Here is a 21,166-nt window from a genome sequence, read left to right as displayed (position 1 = left end):
ATCCGGATCGAATATCGGTGTTTTTTCTCTGAATGACCCTGAATGTTAATATACTCTAATCACAGACATGTCTAATTACATAATGTATACATACACTGTAGATCTATGTACACGTAAATTGTTATCACTACATTTTTGTAAACGACGGCAAGCAGACGGTTCCACTAAATACTGTCAGTAAATAACTCGGCTGTCTGATTGCTCTACATTCAATTCGCTAGTTATTAATAAAATCAATCGCCTACATGAATCCGTATTGCTAAGTTTCGTCTCACCGATTTCTGTCGGGGCTTTGTCGGCATTTATTTATACTGCGATCGCGACACTCCCATTTTGTACTGACTGGCAGCATCGGATCGGAAACGATGCCGCACCTCTAGGCCTGTAAAATGCATATTTTCATATCCAAATTCGTTTGAAAACTCGCTGCTTCATCATTAACATTATTTGTTTAAAACTTTGTTTGGCATAATTTTAAATACTATTTTTCCCGATTTTTTGTAACGCACACGCATGTTCTAAGACATAGCAGTACACCGGAAGGGAATTCCTTAGAGGTATTTTCCATTGATCAAAACGAGGCTCTATGCATATTAGTGACGTCATGACAGAAAATGGCGGCTACCAAGTCGAAATGGCTCCTTTATGTCTTAGCTTCGTAAATGTTGATTATGTCTGTGAACAACACCAGTGATATACACCGCAATGATGCTCCGTTACAACAGGGACATACGATTCCAGAAAGAATGGGTGAGACGTCATTTTAATATCATAGTGTTACCGGTTTTACGCTCAGGTAACTCGGTCAGTTGTAAACAAATGCTTGCTTCAAAGACTGCAAAAGACCAACAATTTTGTCTTCTTAGCAATATTTCAAATCTGTAATTTCTCGCATACGAATGTGCTATTGGAACCTAATTCTCACAAACTGTCATTTAAAACGATGAAGGTAATGTGTATTCGCATGATAACATCGGAAAATGAGATGTGTTACAAGAAAACATCGTCTACATCAGACTAAAAATCTTTTAGAGAGGTCAAGTTTGAAGTATTTTTTTTTATCTAATTCATAAAATTTCAGATTCTTTTTAAAAACACATGCGTTTGCATCAGGTTATGCATACACACAAAGTTGAAAATTGAAATTCCAGGACAGATGCTCAATTACAATTCATTAGAATATAAAATCTTATATGTACATGTGCATGTAGAGTGTTAATTAGAAGACCAGATCCTATTTTAGCTGATACATACTTAAAATGAGTTCATCAGCGTATGAACCAACCACAAAGTTTATATTAAGAATTTTACCATTGATAATAAATATTAGAAACCATTAGGAAGTGACCTCAAAAACCTAGTAACCATGTGATTATCGCAACGAATACAGAAAGATACTTGTAATTGTTTTGTGATTGTTTTGGATCTTGTGGATCGCTGGTGACCAATTGCAAGTGAAGCTCTGTTAATTAAGCATCCACCTAGTGTTCGGAGGGTCCCGACACTGGGTTCTGAGTACCAGTCTGGCAATGCTTTTGTCTATAATATGCTTCTACTACGAGGGTCCAACTCCCAGGTTCTGAGCATCTGTCTGGCTATGCATTTGTGAATTGTGTTCTGCTTCAGTGTACTACACTTCTTTACTTCACAATACTTTCAATATCACATAGTGATGGGAATCTATTAATTGGTTTTACAATTTCTTTATCGATGATCATTTTAATTTTTTTCCACTTGACTTGCATATTTTTATCATCATTGGCCCATCACTATTATCGTGCACACATTTCATACAGGTGAGGCTGTCCTGGAATGACCTATTAGTATTTTTATGTGTATAGTAACTAAACTTGGTTGATCATCAGTGACCAATTAGCTTAAGTGATACAGAAAATGGAGTGAAAAGATTCCCTAGTTGGAACTCCTGTCAACCAATTAGCTTATATTTTAATTAAGTGATACAGAAAATGGAGTTAAAAGATTCCCTAGTTGGAACTCTTGTCAACTAGATTGGTACTACATTTCTTCTCCAATATGTCTTGTCACAAAATTTGTTTTGTGGCAGATTTAACTTCAATCATTTGATTGTCCCTTTAATGTGACACACTTTTCTTTTTCAACATTATTTTAGTTAATGTAAGGGTTGTATCTCTAACGATAAATGCAAAGTGAACATAAATTCTGAGAATATTTTAATGAAGCAGATTAAGTTTCCTTTTGGTTAAACCATTAAACAGCCTAGTATAGTTATTTTCTGGGTGTCCTAGTTTTACCCTCTCTATTTGTCAACTATATATATTATATATACAGTTAGGAAATTGATCTTTAATTAATAGAGCATCGTCAACAATAGACCTGGGGTTCATGCTGCAGACACTATTTAAATGTTGATTTTTAACCCACCATCATCAGATTGTGGGCTATTCAAACAGCCTTTACTCCATGGTCCTTCTGTCCGATAGCAATTCTTGTTACCGCTATTTCTCAGAAAGTACTGAAGGGATTTCATATAAAGGTTCCCATATATAGGGCCCTAGTTGTGCATATTTCATTTTGGGAGCGATTGGACACCAAGTTGACTGACAGGCCACCATTTTGGATTTTGATGGTTGAAGTTTGTTACGGCTATTTCCCAAAAAGTAACAAAGGGATCTGCTCCAAATTTTATATGCAAGTTTCTCTAGGGCTCTAGTTGTGCATATTGCATTTTGGATGGATTGCTAAACAAGATGGCCGACAGACCATCGTCTTGGATTGTGAGAGTTGTAGTTTGTTACCGCTATTTCTTAGATAGTACGTAAGGGATCTGTCTCAAATTTCAAATGTAGATTACCCTAGTACCTTAGTTGTGCATATTACATTTTGAGACAGATCGGTTAACAAAATGGCTGACAGGCCACCATCTTGGATTTTGATAATTGAAGATTGTTACCCCTATATCTCAATATTTCCTTTGTCAGACATAGATCATTCTTTGGTAGGCGCCAACATCCCTCTGGGATCTTTTGTTTGTGATTTTGGTATAATTTCATGTAAATTCATGTACGATGTAAATGAGTGATTCCTGATTAGTGGATGACTAATGACTATTGTTTCTATTGGTGATGGAATGAGGCTAAAAGGTGATATCATGATATATATAAATAATTACAAAGAGTTACGTTCCATCACCACTGGAGATGATAGTCCTGTGAAGATAAAATGTTATCAGGTATCACAAGGTACATGTCTATATGAATTATTCTCCCATCATTTACTGATTTGTCATCAGGTTTATCTGTGAGAGATTTCTCTGTCAACCTCTATAGGGTAAGACAGATTGCGGTAAAAAAACCATAATGTGCATTGTCAATGACATCATCAATATTGTTGTACAGTCGATGGAACCTTGTTGCTGTCCCAGTGAAAATGCTTCTAACAACCCTTCCTTGGCAAGCCTCTAGTTGGCTGTTCATGAATTTCCCTTCCGGTTGTGGTTTTGTTGTCACACCCTCTAAGAAGGGAAAGATTCTGATAGCCCCATATCAACTTAATTCCTATTCCTATCTATCTTCGGTTACAGTTTCTTGGAAACACTCAGATAATTGAAATGTTGACTTGCTCTATACCAATACAATTTGCTGTAAATTTTCAGCTGTTGTGGATTTATATATTTTTAACTTTTAGCTTTCAAATACACCAAATGAATTCTAAAAGGTTGAAATAGTGGTATTATAAAGTTATTTTGTTACTTGATTTAATATTGGAAAGATTGAAAATGTCCTCAGTTGCATAATGATTTTGAGGGGAAAGCCACAAATTACTTTCATATTTTACAATTATATAAATTATCTTCGATTTCCCTTTGATAATAAATTATTAGTTTTACTAATTAGGTATATATATATTTAACAAATTAGATTTACTGAAATATTTAAAGTCCTGCTTGCCTAAATGCTTCCAATCAAACTTATTTTCTATTTACACAAGCAGCTTATGCTATCATAAATTAATTATTAAAAATTACATTTTTGTGTGATATTTGATATTACAGAAGATTTTGGTGAAAATGCTGTGACAATGAATGGAGACCTGGAAGACGGAAACCAGGGGCAGCTGTTCATCTGTCATCAGGAAGAGGAGGCAAAGTATGGATATCTCAAGTATAGGGTAAAGGGCAAAGGGAGGGGGAAGGTATGGATATCTCAAGTATAGGGTAAAGAACAGGGGGCAAAGTATGGATATCTCAAGTATAGGGTGACAGATAGGGGGTCAAAGTATGGATATCTCAAGTATAGGGTAAAGGGCAGAGGGGGAAAGTATGGATATCTCAAGTATAGGGTAAAGGGCAAAGGGAGGGGGGAAGGTATGGATATCTCAAGCATAGGGTAAAGAGCAAGGGGCAAAGTATGAATATCTCAAGTATAGGGTGACAGATAGGGGGTCAAAATATGGATATCTAAAGTATAGGGTAAAGAACAGGGGGGGGGGGCATAGTATAGATATCTCAAGTATAGGGTAAAGGGCAGGGGGGGGGGGAGTATGGATATCTCAAGTATAGATTAAAGGGCAAAGTATGGATATTTTGAGTATAGGGTAATAGGCAGAGGGGGAAAGTATGGATATCTCGAGTACAGGGTAATAGGCAGAGGGGGAAAGTATGGATATCTCGAGTATAGGGTAATAGGCAGAGGGGGAAAGTATGGATGTCTCGAGTATAGGCTTTTAGGGTAATGGGGAGGGGGAAAGTATGGATATCTCAAGTATATGGGGCAAAGGGCAGGGGGCATGGATATCTATTGAGTAAATAGGACAAAGGGTAGAGGGGGCAAATATGGATATCTCAAATAAAGGGTGGGTAGGGAACAAAGTATGGATATCTCAAGTATAGGGTAAAGGGCAGGGGATCAAAGTATGGATATCTCAAGTATAGGGTGACAGGCAGGGGGGAAAGTATGGATATCTCAAGTATAGGGTGACAGGCAGGGGGGCAAAGTATGGATATCTCAAGTATAGGGTAAAGGACAGTGGGCTATCTCAAGTATAGAGTGACAGGCAGGGGATCAAAGTATGGATATCTCAAGTATAGAGTGACAGGCAGGGGGGCAAAGTATGGATATCTCAAATATAGGGTAAAGGACAGAGGGGGTAAGTATGAATATCTCAAGTATAGTGTACATGTAAAGAGCAGGGGGGGGGCGAAGTACGAATATCTTATATATAGGGTAAAGGGCAGAGGGGGAAAGTATGGATATCTCAAGTATAGGGTGACAGGCAGGGGGTCAAAGTATGGATATCTCAAGTATAGGGTAAAGGGCATGGGGGTCAAAGTAAGGATATCTCAAGTATAGGGTGACAGGCAGGGGGTCAAAGTAAGGATATCTCAAGTATAGGGTGACAGGCAGGGGGTCAAAGTAAGGATATCTCAAGTATAGGGTGACAGGCAGGGGGTCAAAGTAAGGATATCTCAAGTATAGGGTGACAGGCAGGGGGTCAAAGTAAGGATATCTCAAGTAAAGGGTGACAGGCAGGGGGGGCAACGTATGGATATCTCAAGTAAAGGGTGACAGGCAGGGGGGCAACATATGGATATCTCAAGTAAAGGGTGACAGGCATGGGGGTCAAAGTATGGATATCTCAAGTAAAGGGTGACAGGCAGGGGTGTCAAAGTATGGATATCTCAAGTAAAGGGTGACAGGCAGGGGGGTAACATATGGATATCTCGAGTAAAGGGTGACAGGCAGGGGGTAACATATGGATATCTCAAGTAAAGGATGACAGGCAGGGGGGTCAAAGTATGGATATCTCAAGTAAAGGGTGACAGGCAGGGGGGCAAAGTATTGATATCTCAAGTATAGGGTGACAGGCAGGTGTTGCATCAACTGAAAATGACATTTCATCCCAGCATGCAGATTCAGCTTTTGTAAACTATTTTGTCCCTGTAAAGTAATTTGGAAGTAATATTAATATGATTGGTCAATACGAAAGGTCACCAGAACATGACCCATAATGGGATGTTTTGAGTGTTTTAAGATCCTCTATGAAACAGAGTGAGTATAGTATAACATGCTGCTATACGTTGTCTCTTTCTCTTTTACAAATAATTGTCTTGTTTCAATTTTGCAATATATGTTAGATTCTATATCTTTAATAATGGAAAAACTTTTTTCATTTTCGCTTTATAGACGTGTAGATATACAGAATAATCTACATGCAGACTGCATATTGTCAAAGAAGTTTGAAATATAATAAATATGTACACTAACTTTGGATTGAAACAAAATATTTAATTTACAAGCGATATTTAACCCAGACAAAATATAAACCTCAACACTCACCGGCACCGCAGTACTGACACAACACGCTAGCCATACCATGCTGAAAGTGGGCCACATGCCAAAAATACCCACTGACAGGAACTGAGGTGTTTGGCGTTTTGCGTCTGTACCTGGGTTAGTTTGCCTGCGTTTGGCCAGCTGGCTCACCTGTCATGGCCGCCATTTTTTGGGTGCGTTCGATTGCAAAGTCCCAAAAGTTGAGGGATTTCGCCACGGTCGCAAACGAAAAAACGAAAATGATGCATCACAAGATTTTCAACTCTTTTATCAATAAAAAGTTTAGGGTTTTGGGGGTGGGGGTGTTAAAATCTCGGTAGGGTGGGAGGACCCTAAACAGACATTTTTTTTTGGCCTTACTGTCCGCCGTTTCACATAGTGGTCGGATGTCTTGTATGCCGAAACCTGGACTACTCAAATTGCTCTTACAGTAGTGTGTTTACCTTATTAGATGTATGTTGTCTATAAATAATTTTTTCAACTCGTCAGTGGTTATGTATTGCATTTGTTTAAGGTGTGTGACTTTGGCTCGAGTATAGGTACAACGTACATGTTGTACAGTATCTGCTTAATTGTACACGTATTGATCAAGGATTTGGAATTTCAATGGTATCAATCAAAATGCTCAACAATGTCGTGAAATGTTTCAAGATATCTTGCTATATGTTTCATAAGGAATGTAGAACAATACATTTATGTGATATGTTGTTTCGTGGTTATGTAACGAATTAGCCTCACTGAATTGTCCCTTTAACCATATTGATATATGTATCCTACATTATTATTTAGTGTTTTTCTTCAAACTGCATGACATGTGTGTAATGAACTTTATTTTGTTGTTACAGTCCTCTGAGGCAGAGAGAGAGAAAGAGAAGTGTACACAATTCCATGGAGAAAAAGAGAAAGGAAAAAATCCGATACTTTATAAACAAGATTGGAGAACTGTTACCACCTGTTGATAATGTGGAGAAAGAAAAGATTGGAAGGGTAAGTAGCATTTAATAATGATTTAATGAAAAAACTGTGAAAAACCCCCAACAAACTTCACATGGAGGGTCCCCTTGGTCCATAGTTTTGCCATACAGATTTTGTGGCTGATCGGTAAAACAAGATGGCCACCAGGCAGCCATCTTTGAATTTGGCAGTTGAAGTTTGTTATCGATATTTCTTGAGAACTACTGAAGGGATTTTGTTCAAATTTCACATGGATGGTACCCTTGGTCCCTAGTTGTGCCATACAGATTTTGAGGCTGATCGGAAAAACAAGATGGCTGCCTAGGCAGCTATCTTGGATTTTGATATTCAAAGTTTGTTATTGCTATTTCTCAGAAAGTACTATAAGGATCCGTCTCAAATTTAATTTGTAGGTTCCCCTAGGGACCTAGTTGTGCATATTGCGTTTTGGGACCAATCAGTCCACAATATGGCCGCCAGGCAGCCATCTTGGATTTTGATATTTAAAGTTTGTTATCGCTATTTCTCAGAAAGTACTAAAGGGATTTGTCTCAAAATTCATATGTAGGTTCCCCTAGAGACCTAGTTGTGCACATTGCGTTTTGGGACCAATCGGTCAACAAGATGGCCGCCAGGCAGCCATCTTGGATTTTGATATTCAAAGTTTGTTATCGCTATTTCTCAGAAAGTACTGTAAGGATCTGTCTCAAATTTCATTTGTAGGTTCCCCGGTGGCCGAGTGGTTAAGATGTCTCAACATATTACCACAAGCCCTCCACCTCTGGGATGCGGGTTCGAATCCCATGTGGGGCAGTTGCCAGGTACTGACCGCTGGTCGCTGGTTTTTCTCCGGGTACTCCGGCTTTCCTCCACCAACAAACCTGGCACGTCCTTACATGACCCTGGCTGTTAATAGGACGTAAAAATAAACAAACCAAAAAACCTAGGGACCTAGTTGTGCATATTGCGTTTTGGGACTGATCGGTAAACAATGTGGCAGCCAGGCAGCCATCTTGGATTTTGATAGTTAAAATTTTGATATCGCTATTTCTCAGAAAGTATTAGTTAAAATTTTGATATCGCTATTTCTCAGAAAGTATTGAATGGATCTTCCTCAAATTTCACATGTAGGTTCCCCTAGGGCCCTTGTTGTGCATATTGCGATTTGGGGATGATTGATCAACAAGATGGCCGCCAAGAAGCCATCTTGGATTTTGATAGTTGAAGTTTGTTACTGCTATTTCTCAAAAGTTACTGAAGCGATCTGTCTCAAATTTTATGTGTAGTATGTTTCTTTGGTGGGTGCCAAGATCACTCTGGGATCTCTTATGAAATTATGTATTCCTAGATTTTCTGGGAAAGGGTTACTCTAGATCCTTTGTTTGTGATGATATAGATAAAAAAGGATCCATGATAAATAGCTTAAGTTTTCTAGATTGATCTCTGATTGAAGGTGATCAGATTTGTCTCAGTAACTGTATATGGCTGATTTTATTACCTTACAGAGTACTCTAGACATTGTGGAGAAAGCCTATGAGTATATTCAGGAATTACAAGTTACAACACGAAGACTCCTGGAGGAAAGCAGGAATGAAGTACAAGGTATGTACAGTATATCGTTTTGAATTCAGTTAGCCAAGAATAATGCAGACCAGATAAATATAAATGGTAACTATGTAAGAATCTCAAACCCACCTGATCATAAATGGATTGTTTGGCATATTGTTCTGCATCTATAAGGCAAGAGTCCTATAGTAAGCCATGTGTCCATATATGTCTGTCCAAAATGATTTAAGGAATTCTGCTTTTGATAAATGTAATGCTATTTCTTTTTACTAGCTAAGGTAGTTTTGAGTTGTCACTTGCTTTGGTCTTTATCATTAGAAGAGTTTGGTAAAACAGAAAAAAATTATCTGAAATGTCATGTGCAAAGTTAGGACATGGATTTGCATGTCTAAGTATACGGCCGTAGAATAACTGTTTGTACTGTAAAATATCGGCCATCACTGAAGAGCTCCAGATTTAGGATCAGGGCTTTTTCAAGGGACTCGGGTGCTTTGGGTCGATTAAGAACCCCATTCCTACAGAATAATTTAAGATATTAGGCAAATTCCCCAAAAAATGCACTATAACTCAGTGTAATCACCTCACAATCTATCAATTTTTTTCCATAGATTAAAAGGCTCCTTCCTGAATTAGTGAGCCCTAATGGCTACAAGTATTTAATCAGAGTTGGTAGGCGAGCTTACCTAGGTAGTAGGTGTGTTGATTAACAGTTACAGTCAGTGTTTACATGTGTAACGGTAGATTTATTAAATATTTTAACAGAGGCCAGGAAGCTGAAATCTGATATAGAAACTGTAACAAGGGAGAGAGACAGATATGCTGAACAGTTACGACACACAGGTAGGATATTTGACTTGTGTAACAGCTATACACAATCACAAAAGTGCACCAATGTTACAGTGGAAGTTTTACATGAATAGTTGCAGAATGTTTCGTATATTACAATCGCCTTTAAAGTAAATAGGTAAGCATTATTTCTGTACAGTTTATATTGTTAACAGTCAGCTCATGTTTAATTAATGCTGACCAATTTTCTTTTTACTTCAGGTGCAGCATATGCTGAAACAACAGGCCAGTGTGGACAGAAATTGGATGTTCCTAATTCTACTGACACAGGAGTAGGGGCACCTCTCAATGGCTTAGGCGTACAAGAGGCGGAGCCCCAGACCTCGTCCCCAGCCCCAACAGCAGAAACTGTGGAAAACAAATCAAAAAGTAGCAAGAAAAAGCGAAATACCATTAATCTTCAGTTGGAACTAAAGAAACAACAGTCTCAATCTATGGAAATGATGGCTCAAGGCCCTGCTGGAAATTTTGGAAATGTTGCCATGAACAATATGGTGATGAATCAGATGATGTTTGGTAGCAACCAGATGATGATGCAACAACAAATGATGGGAATGTCAACTGGAAATCAAAACACCGATTCTAATCCTGCAGATATGGCCGGGGCTGGTCTCATACAGCTGGCCATGCAAGATGCAGGGATTACTCCCAGTACCAGTGTGTCCTCAGAAGACAACACTACTTCAACAACAACAACACAAGCTGGTTCTGACACTGTAGCCTCATCAAGTGATAGTTCAGCACTAGAAACTCTGGCTTCCATAGCGACCGTTCCCCAGTCTGCTGGAGCTGCTGGGTCATCGGCACCATTGAATCAAGCTACTGTATCTCCCCTTGTATCTCAGAGTGGGTCAGCCATGACAGCCACGACACAGGCTATTAACTCTAACATGCCTATCATGGCTACCGGACAAAGTGGCATTGGACAAATGCAGCCAAACAATAACATGATGAATGTTCCATTTGTGAATGGTGGCCAGCAGCAGTTCCCACAAGGACTTCTACAAGGACAACAAGGAGGCTTTAATACCAGTATCCCTCCCCCACAACAACAGATCATGTTCATCAATGAACAGGGTGTTCCCTGTATAGCCAATGTGCCTCTTGGAATTGACCCAAACACTCTTGGGATTCCAAACTTTCAGAAACCAGTTGTAGGTGTGGACAAATCTGGAAACATTGGACTTCAAGGATTTGGAAATATGATGGTTCAAAAGGACCAAGGCATGCCGTCTGATCAAACGCTCCTTACCAACATGAATCTCCAAGGTCAGCAGACTTTCCAGCAGACCCAGGGAGCAGTTGCTATGGGAACGCCTGGTATGGTCCAGCCTCAGATGCCCCTGGGGCAGCAGGTGATGCAGCCGATGCATCAGTTGACGGGTGGAATCAATAACCAAGGGCAACAGGGACTCATAATGCCTGTTAGTCAGAGTGGCAATCTGCTGATTAATCCAACCAATCAGAACCAAGGACCATCTGGGAACCAGCTCCCTCAGGCTCTGCTGCTTCCAAATGGACAGATAATCCCTGTGGTTGCTAATCCACAGACGGGTGTGAATGGAGGAGGAGGAGTGATGCAGACAAATGCCCAATGGCAAGGAGGGGCCCTACAAGGGGGCGGTATACAACAATCAGGGGCACCTCAAGTGAGCATAACAGCCTCTGGAGCTCCACCTCGAATGTCCATACCTCCAGGCATTCAGGGCAGTATGATGCCTAATGGAATAGATGGGACTTTGATACCAGGGGGACAGAACCAGGCCTCAATGGCTTCCACTGCTGGTCAGATACAGGTAAATAACAGTAATCAATAAGTATAGTTTCTGTAACAATATATACTACAGTGGAACTTCCCTAAACCGATCGTGGTCGGTGCATAGAATTTCGGTCGGTTTAGAGAGGGTTTGGTTTGGAGAAGTGAACTGAATATCAATCATTACAACTTTGATTTTATTGATTGGAAGTCATTTTATACACTAAACCGTACTGCCTAGTGTTCGTTATAACCGACCGATATTAATTGTAAATGTTATCACAAAAGAGAAAATCATACAATTAAAAGGAATGGATTATAACAATTTTGACTTTGTTACCGCTTATAAAAGTAGTTATTTGCATGAATGTTTTTGGTGATGTTCTCGTCTGAACTAAACTACATACGGCTGATCGCTTCCGGTTACGTCAAGATTCAAATTAAATATGGTCTAATTACACAATGATCAGTCGATGCCGGGCATTATATGACAAAAAGATACATGGCTTTGGCTTCTTCATACAGATAATTAACATTATCCTACAACTACATTGTAAATAAATAACCTGTGTGAGACTCTCAAAATTTAATACAAAACTTTCTGTTTATTACTAGCTCTGCTTGTTAAAAAACATTTTCTTACAGTAAACAAACCATCAGTGCACGTGGTAGACCTTCGTTAAATATCAAAACAATAGACATGATCAAATAATTACACCACCATCTCTGTTATAATTACCGAGTACATATATACCTATAGCATTCAACACCTGTATACATACCCCAGGACATGGCATGATAACTATATATTGGATACAGGTACGTGTGTATTTCATAGTCGGTTGATCAGACCTCAATGCAAACTATCGGTGTTTCAGGTAAGGCTGGTTTTCAGAAGTGTATTTTAGTTACATTTGACTATTCCGATCTCAAAATTGGTCCGGTAATCCGAATTGGGAGGGATTGGTTTTGGGAAGTTTTATTTTCTATTAATAAAGAGGAATTCATTAGGTACGTTACATCCATGTTCGGTTTCTAGAGGTGATCGGTTTTGAGAAGGTTCGGTTTCTAGAGGTGATCAGTTTTGAGAAGGTTCGGTTTCGGGAAGTTACACTTTATAATGCAATCTCATCTTAAAAGATTTTGATATCTATGATAGTTTGGATTGCTTTCTTGATGTTGCCCTTTGTTCTATGTTGTCTAGATCTGTTGTCAACCATTGCAAACAATTCACATTTTCAATTATTTTTTAAAGGTCTAGATTCCTGATATTAGATTGATCTTACTCTAGGTGGTGTTCTATAACTGAAGTTTTCTATTACTGATTTTCAAGTCTCATGGCTTTTATAACTACAGTAGAGATACATTTCATTAGAAACATAAGAGTTAATATTCACTTTAAATGCTTAATTTCCATGCAGTTATTATGAGTTTAATACAGTGTAATTTTTTATTTCAGGCATTATTGTTGAAATGTTGTTAACAGAAGTAATTTGTTTTAATATTTTAGGTTGGACAGCCCCAAGTAGCGTTCTCCCATCAGTCCTCCAGTATGGGCCTTCTGATGACCACTGCCTCCAACCTACCCGGCACCAATGCTGTAGCTAACTCATCTGTGTCACATCCGGAATCAGGACAGACAGCTAGTGGTATTGATACTGTGGCATCAAACAAGAACAAGGCTTCATCTACATCATCAAGTGCAAGTGTTGGAGTCACAGAAACTAAACAAGGTCAAAGTCAGATTCGCTTCTCAGACAGTGATGCCACAGATCAGTCGCGAGGATCTCAAATGATAATGAAATCAACAGGAAACACAGGAGTTTTCCCATCAGTGTCTGATAGCATGGCAATGTCTGGACCACCAGGGAATTCTGGGATTCCAGTAGGAGTGCCAGCTCCACCTAGTGGTGGAATGGGGGCTGGAGCTAATGGACCAATACTTCTAACAATGAATCTCAATGGTCAGCCAACTAGTGTTTTAGTTGATCCAACCACCATGCAGGTGTTGGGAACTGTTCAGAATCCCCAACAGTCCTTACCACAAGCTCAACAACAGTCTGTAAGTGGCCAACAAGTACAGGTCACAGGTCAACAGATCACAGGTCAGCAGATCACAGGTCCACAGATCACAGGTCAGCAGATCACAGGTCAGCAAATCACAGGTCAACAGGTCACAGGTCAAACAGTCACTGGTCAATCAATGCAAGTAACACCTCCAGGAAGCACTGCATCCAGTAAGAAAAGCAAGAAAAACTCTCAGCGAGCTATTTGTCCTAAACCTTCAGCCAAAAACAAATCCGGACGCAACACAGAAGGGCAGCTGTTCGGGAACGAAGATGAGGATCCATCTGATCTGCCCACACAGCCTGCACCGCCAGCGAAAAAGTCCAAATCTAAGAAAAGTAAAGCCACAAAAGTATCAAGCACAGCTGCTGCCACTGCTACTACTGCCACAGCTTCGGACAATGTGACAGCAGATGAAAGTGCTACAGATACTACAGATATTTTAGCAAAAGCAGCGGAATCAATCTTTTCCTCTGACATCTCACCTCCTATTGGTGGGTTTTATAATCCAGCCAATGAGGATAACCCACTACAGATTGACACCAGTGCTGGGGAGGGGGAGGAGGATCCAGAGGGAGGGAGGACGCCGAGAAAGGACACGGAGAGTAAAACAGCACCAGATAATAGTGCCACAGTTAGAACACAACAAGTCAAAGAACTTCACGCTGGAGGCGAGGGCACAGATATTCTAACAAATAGTCAAACTTTATCTCAACAACAGGTTACCGATGTTCTGGGCGTTGATTTAATGATGACTAGTAGAGGGCCTGGTGATATTTTGTCTAACATTGTGACAACAGCGTCGTCCATCCCTAGTGATCTTGGGAATCTTGGGACAGAGAAATCCTCTATGGACACTAATAGTGACTTGATTTCTCCTCCTACCCTGAGTAGTGACACACCCAAGAAGGCAAGTAAAAAATCAAAGAAATCAGAGAAAAATAATACTCCCGAAAAAACCAAAGTTAAGGCAACCGAGGACGAGATCCAGAACACGGTGAAAGAAATCATGAACTCTGTAAAAAACAACACTCCCCCTCCACAGACCAAGAAATCAAACAAAAAGTCGTCCAAGAAAGCAGCACCACCTGCTGAAAAGCCAACAGCCTTACCAGCCAAAGAAACAGAGTCTATGGATACTGACCCTGTTATTAACTTTCCTGATACCATCATATTTTCTGAGAAAGAGTTGTCTGATGTCTTGGACCAAGTGGAGAACCTTGGTTCGTCTCTGAGCGACACATCGCAAACAGTGACTCCCCCAAAGAAAGCAAAATCAAAGAAAAATAAAGCAGATACTATTCTCAGTGACAGTGAACCTGCAAGCAAGAAGCAGAAAAAGGGATCATCCCGAGAAAAGAAGTCATCAGCAACAACTGAAAGTATCAGTAAACCTTCAATGTCTGTGTATGACTTTGATGAAGATGGACAAGAGGAATTTTCATCACCGCTTCGATCACTACAAACTAAACGAAATTCTTCTGTCAATGTTTCAATGAGTGATCAAATAACCAAAAGTGCTACTTCAGTGTCGATGAGTGTTCCTAGTGCATCTCCAGTGCGTGTGGGAGAACAGCTACCATTTTCATCACGAGTTAGTGAAGGACCATTATTTTCATTGCCCAATCAAACAAATTTCACAAGTTCTCCTCATGATGTGTCTTCAGGATTTGTGGAGGATTCAGTGCTGAACCAACCTCTTTTCCATACCCAACCACCCCCTCCTGCTAAGGAAAAGAAGTCTAAAAAACGTTCAAAGTCCAAAAAGGCAAACAAATCACCGGCATCAGATGCCACAGTGAACTCGTCTGAAAAAGATATTTTAACTGAATCTCAAAAATCATCTACAGTGTCAGAAAAAACACTGACTAATGTGGAGTCATTGAATTCCTCCACCCAATTTGAGCGGACAGGCTTTGATGAATTTGAATCAAGTTCTAAAAAGAAGCAAAGTGATATTGAAAAGATGAATATTGATTTATTGGAAAAGAGCCCTGAAGCACCTTTAAAGAAAGGTCCAAATGAGTGCTTAGGTCTGGAGACCAGTGCTAGTGACAGTGGTTTGTTGTCGTGTGTTCAGAACAGTGTGATGATGGGCGAAGAACACTTAGTGCCCAGTGTGTCCAGACATCGCGATCTAGATGAACCACAAAGAGGCACTTCCCCGCCAAACACTCTGAGTGACCCTGTATCGCTCACCGACCCCGTCCATATTTCTACCCACTCTCTAGCCTCCTCCGAGAACTCTGACATAGACAATACAATGAACAGCATTCTGGGCCTCACAGCGGCAGCTGCTCTGTCTCCTCATATTATATCACCAGGCCAACAACAGCATAACGTAAGAGTCAGCTCACCACAACTCCAAACCCCCAAATCCAGCTCGCCTGTGTCCATGACCTCCCCCAAGCAGCAGTCACTGCCACATTCTGTGTTAATGTCTGTGGCCAATCCTCTTGTGTCGCGTGCCTCGTCTGTTACCTCATCCATGACTAATTTCTCCTCTCCAGGTGACTTACCATACTCAGCGGAGTCACTGTTTAATCCTGCTGCTGACAAACCTTCAATATCTACAACAGCTACCAAGCCTACTTCACTGGCAATATCCAGGCAGGACACAGACAAATCTACACAGGGACTGTTTGAAAAATCCCCAATGGGTTCTAAAGCTAGGAATGGCATTTATTCAGCTGATAATTTTGTACAGACTAACAAAGATGATGGGTTACGGACAGAAAAGTCAACCAATCAAGTTCATGTGATAAGTCCGCCATTATCGAGCTCGTTAAGCCGAATAGGGAATGAAAATAGTTCTGATGCATTTAATTTTGCAAGTATAGGGTTAAATATTGCAACGCCTACAACATCAACGAGTTCCATCATGGATAGTCTGTCTCCAATCATCTCAACTATAGCCAATTCTTCTGTTACAACGTCATCCTTCACATTCACATTGTCATCTGTCACATCGACATCTACAACGTCCAGTGCAGGCATGACCTCACATGACAATCACCAGGGGGTTCATCCATACCCATTTTATTCTCATCAGTCTCGCCACAATTTGCCAACGTCGTCAAATGTGTCAAATCTTATGAATAATTCTAATCCACAACAGGAACAACAACAACAGCAGCAGCAACAACAACAACAACAACAACAGCAGCAACAACAGCAGCAACAACAACAGGCCTCATTAGCCATGCCAAACTTTGATCTTGATCTTGGAAATAATGTCCCATCTCATCTGGGACATCCACAGAAACGTACATCCAATGAGCCAGTAGCCACTCCTCACATACAGAGTAGTCAGTCTCCACTGTTTTATGGTATGTCCGGGGGTAGCCGGCCGAGCTGTTCGGTCCAGAACCAGCAGAGAGAGCCACAGGAACAACCTCCGATGATCCCCAATATCACAGTCAGTTCACATAACCCTATCAGTAAATCACAGTCAGAACAAATCCATAATACTCACAAACGTATGCAGGAGATGAGCCAGGGATCTGTGCATAGTGGGCCACCAGCGGCCAAATCTAGTAACACAGACCATCGCGGGAGTGAACTTGGAGCTATGGATCGACAGTTTAATATAAAGTCATCCAATCCAGACCCGCGAGGTAGTGATCTGAATGCCTTAGACAGGCAATTCAACCTCAAGTCCTCAACACAGGACCATAGAACCAACGATATGATGGATAGACAATTCAATATCAAGTCCTCAAACCCCGATCCTCGAACAAATGATCTTAGTGCAATGGAAAGACAGTTTAACATGAAATCATCTAATCCCGATCATAGAGGAAGTGAACTTGGAAATATGGATAGGCAACAGTATAGCATAAACAATGTTCAGCCATTCTTTCCTCCTCCAAGCTTCTCTAATGCTGGTTCACAGTCAATGAACACTCATCCTCTTCGACACCCGCCCTTGAACTCTGTTGAGGAAAGAACGGGTTTGCCCGGTGCTCGTGCTTATGAACCAATATTCTCTCCTCATACACAGGGCTTTAATCCTGCGTCACAAGGATTTGGTGGAAGTCGTTATGATTCAAATGTTATGTTTCCTCACCAACGTGAAAATTCTAGTGTCGGTGTTGGTAGTCAGCCCCTCAGTCACACGCCCCCAATACAAACCGACGGTCGAAAGTCAGCAAATTCACAAAGCTCAAGTGCCAAATCTAACAAACAAAGTAGTAATCAACAGTCACAACATTCAGTGGCTCAACAGCAGCAGCAACAACAACAACAGCAGCAACAACAGCCGAGGTCAATGAGTGGGCCACCCCCTCATACTGTACCTACTCCTCCTCATCACAATCCATCATCTCACCGCCCCACACCACCCCAGGCCGGTTCTCAGCCTCCCCCGCCCCACCAGTCACAAGTGTCTCACTCGCGACAACAAAAGTCAAGTGCTTCACGCTCAAAACAGTCACAGAAAAAGAGCAAACAACAGCAACAACAGCAACTGTACAGTGAAATCGAAAGTCAATATCCTCATGCTGCTATGTTTGAGGCAAATAGAAGTCTGACGCCGTTTTTTGGTATCCCTCCACAAAATCTTTCTCCACCTGCACGGAATATGCAGAACGAAGGACCTGGACTTTTCCCTCCAAACTTATTTGGTGCAGGACCAAGACATACTGCTACAGCATCAATTCCAAAGAATGCAGAAATAAGTGCTTCCTATAACCCCTTGTTTCCCCCAGGCCGTCCTCAGAATGGCCTTGGCTTGAACTTCCAACCTGGATTTGGTATGAACACAGTGCATGGTGCAATGTCAAACGCACCGTCAATAACGCCACATTCAGGAAGTGTTACTGTTACTCCACACATGTCAAACTTTAGTCTTACAAATATATTCTCAGATGTGAACAATTCTTCACAGAATGATTCATTAAACATTTCGCCCATTAAGTTCCCTCACTCAAATTCAATCATGCCACATCAGGGAATGGACCCAAATGCTCTACAGCACCCCCATCACCAGGGAGGTTCATTGTACCATCCCCATAACAGGTCACATCCGCCCCCGCCAGTGCTCCACAACGCCATGAGTATCAACAGTATTCTAGGACAACATCATCACAGCTTTGAGACCAGGGGTGTGCCACAAGGAATGAATGCTTCAGGACCTCCCTTCCATGGTCCAGGACATCCGCCATCATTTGCTATGCCTCCTTTAAACTTTTCTATGCATGACCCTTGAAGAATTTAATGTTATTGCTAGCATATATATTGTTGAAAGAACAAGTCAATGTGGTTATTTTAATCGTTTAGCTGTAAAAATTATTATGTCTTTGCATATCACAGAGTTATCTGCCCTTGTTGGTAGATATTGATTGTGACGCCATATATTTGGGAGCGAAACGTCTTATTTTTGGAAAAAAACAACTTGAATTGTGCCAACAAAATAATGACGTCACAATGGAAACGTATCCTTAAGGGAGCTAACACTGTAATATGCAAAGACAGAATAGGAGTAATACAGTTATCCTTGTCATGTTGTATAAACGGGGAATAACTACATATTGTATATGATCTAGTCGGGGCAGTTTTTGTGTAATTGATTGCCAGGGATGTTGATTGTAAAGTTCATTATGGTGAAGTTTTTATGAAACAGACCAAGTCTTAAAGCAGAGAACAGTTCATAGGAGAAAACAGTCTTTTGGATCAAACTATTAAACTTATGTAAAATCCTTACATAACACGGTGCTCTTCATAGAAAAACTAATCAAAAGGAAAAGTTACCAATTAAAATTCAAACTACACAATTTTGTTGAAACAACAAACCGCTTTATAAGGATGATTACTTTTCAACATCATTTTCTGAACTAAGACAAAAAAGAAAAGAGATAGTGTCCCTGTATTTGGTTATGTGCCCTTATTAGGTCATATACAGTAGTTTAAAAAAATCTCTTTGGAGAATTTCACAGTAAAGTACGTATTATGTAAGAGATATCAAAGTTGTAAAGGTTTCTAACAATATAATGTACACCATTAATGTGTTAATTGTGAGACCTTTAACTGTTATACTTTTTTTATTATTTTTTTAGATAATTCAATCATATTAGTAGCAAAAAAAACAATGAAAATAATTTTGTACAAATTTCATAGAAATTATGATTAAAAAAGAGCATCAATATTTAATTTTACACATAGGATATATGGATGATATGTTTTGGAAATTTCCTGAAAAATAAATTTGACTAAACTACAGTTGTTTCTATCAGAAAAAGTCTAAAACACTCAGTTGTTCAAATTTATTAGGTCACCTGAGACAAAGTCTCAAGTGACCTATTCTAATCGCCTTTTGTCCGTCGTCGTGCGTCGTCTGTCGTATGGCGATAAACAATTTACTTTTTCGACTTCTCCAAAACTACTGAACCAAATTTGTTGAAATTTTGCAGAAACCTTCCATAGCCAAAGGTCAACCAAAATTGTGAATTATATGGTCCCAGCCCCCCAGGGGCCTGAGGGGTGGGGCCAAAAGGGGTCAAATAGGCTAAAACTTCAAAAATCTTCTTCTGAAATTCCAGAAATGGTAGAATCAAAGACTCTTCATAGATTAAAAGGTCTTGAGGTCCTTTTTACAAAAATTGTGAATTATATATTTTCGCCGCGAGCAAAAGGGTCAATCTAAATCAATTCTCTGAACGAAGGAAATCAAGACTCTCTTGTGAATTATATGACCCTGGGGTCTCACGTTCCCCCCTGGGGAGGGGGTCAAGTTTACTATAGTTTATACAGGGAAAAGACATTTTTGAGCATTATTTGGTCGTGTGTAATAGGAAATGAGTCAAACTTTGTTAGAATTATTAGCCTGAGATAGTATTTTAACATCATATCCATATTGGCCCTGGCCGACCCCCAGGGGCCAGAGGATGGGGCCAAAATTGGTCAAAGTGGATAAAATTTCAAAAGTCTCTTTCTGAATTTACAAATTTGATGGAACCAAATACTCTTCATAGATTGGAAGGTCTTTTTAAGGCCCTTAATAAAAATTGTCAATTTCATGGCCCTGGCATCTCAGACTTTCCCCGATTAGGGGTCAAATGTATTTTAATTGATATTGGAAAAACACATTTATGAGCATTATGTGCTTAATTTTCAATAGGTCAAACTTGGTTAGAATTATTACCCTGTGATAGCATTTTAGCATCATATCCATATTGGTCCTGGCCAACCTCCAGGGGTAGATGGGCGGAGCCAAAAGGGGTCAAATGACTAAAATAAGAAAAAAAAATCTTCTGAATTCACAGATTTGATGGAACCAGATTCTCTTCATAGATTGAAAAGTCACTTATAAAATCACTGATGGGCCAATATATAGTGTTTTTGTGTCTTTGTTTCATTCTGTATCCGAATTTAGGTGACCGCTAAGGCCCATGGGCCTCTTGTTTACTTTATGCTTATTTTTTCCCCTTTTACTTTTGTCTTCTTAGATCTAATATCTTTTGATCAAAGAAATTATATATTATATATTTTTTAAAAACTTTTGTAAAGTTATTGGAGAATTGCTCTCAAGTGTTATAAGAATTATCAAAATTGTGAAATTTCCCTTTAGATAAATGTTTTCCTTACTTAGCTTTCTTTAGTGAACTTTGAGATTTGTTTATACTATCGGTAATTGTTTTAATTTAACAAGTTTATGCATCAATAC

The 21,166-nt window shown here is 39.8% G+C and overlaps 1 protein-coding gene across 1 annotated transcript; it reads left to right on the top strand.

The window, feature by feature from the left end:
* Positions 1-612: 612 nt before the first annotated feature.
* Positions 613-20,084, top strand: LOC138317831 (streptococcal hemagglutinin-like). The gene is made up of 7 exons (XM_069259749.1): positions 613-750; positions 4,034-4,127; positions 7,160-7,301; positions 8,774-8,870; positions 9,597-9,674; positions 9,882-11,476; positions 12,947-20,084. Exons 1-7 carry the CDS (start codon positions 663-665, stop codon positions 18,710-18,712), a joined length of 7,860 nt encoding a protein of 2,619 aa, XP_069115850.1. The 5' UTR covers positions 613-662; the 3' UTR covers positions 18,713-20,084.
* The last annotated feature ends 1,082 nt before the right edge of the window (positions 20,085-21,166 follow it).

Source organism: Argopecten irradians, chromosome 3 (assembly GCF_041381155.1).
Source record: "Argopecten irradians isolate NY chromosome 3, Ai_NY, whole genome shotgun sequence".
Classification (NCBI taxonomy): Eukaryota; Metazoa; Mollusca; class Bivalvia; order Pectinida; family Pectinidae; genus Argopecten; species Argopecten irradians.
The sequence above is the reverse complement of the archived record's forward strand: the minus strand, read 5'-3'. Positions and strand labels throughout refer to the sequence as shown.

Excerpts from the sequence above, each read along its gene's own strand:
- LOC138317831 (XM_069259749.1), top strand. The coding sequence starts at position 663 with ATGTTGATTATGTCTGTGAACAACACCAGTGATATACACCGCAATGAT. Across the intron at positions 8,871-9,596 it reads AAGCAGGAATGAAGTACAAG|AGGCCAGGAAGCTGAAATCT; the intron begins GTATGTACAGTA and ends ATATTTTAACAG. Across the intron at positions 9,675-9,881 it reads TGAACAGTTACGACACACAG|GTGCAGCATATGCTGAAACA; the intron begins GTAGGATATTTG and ends TTTTTACTTCAG.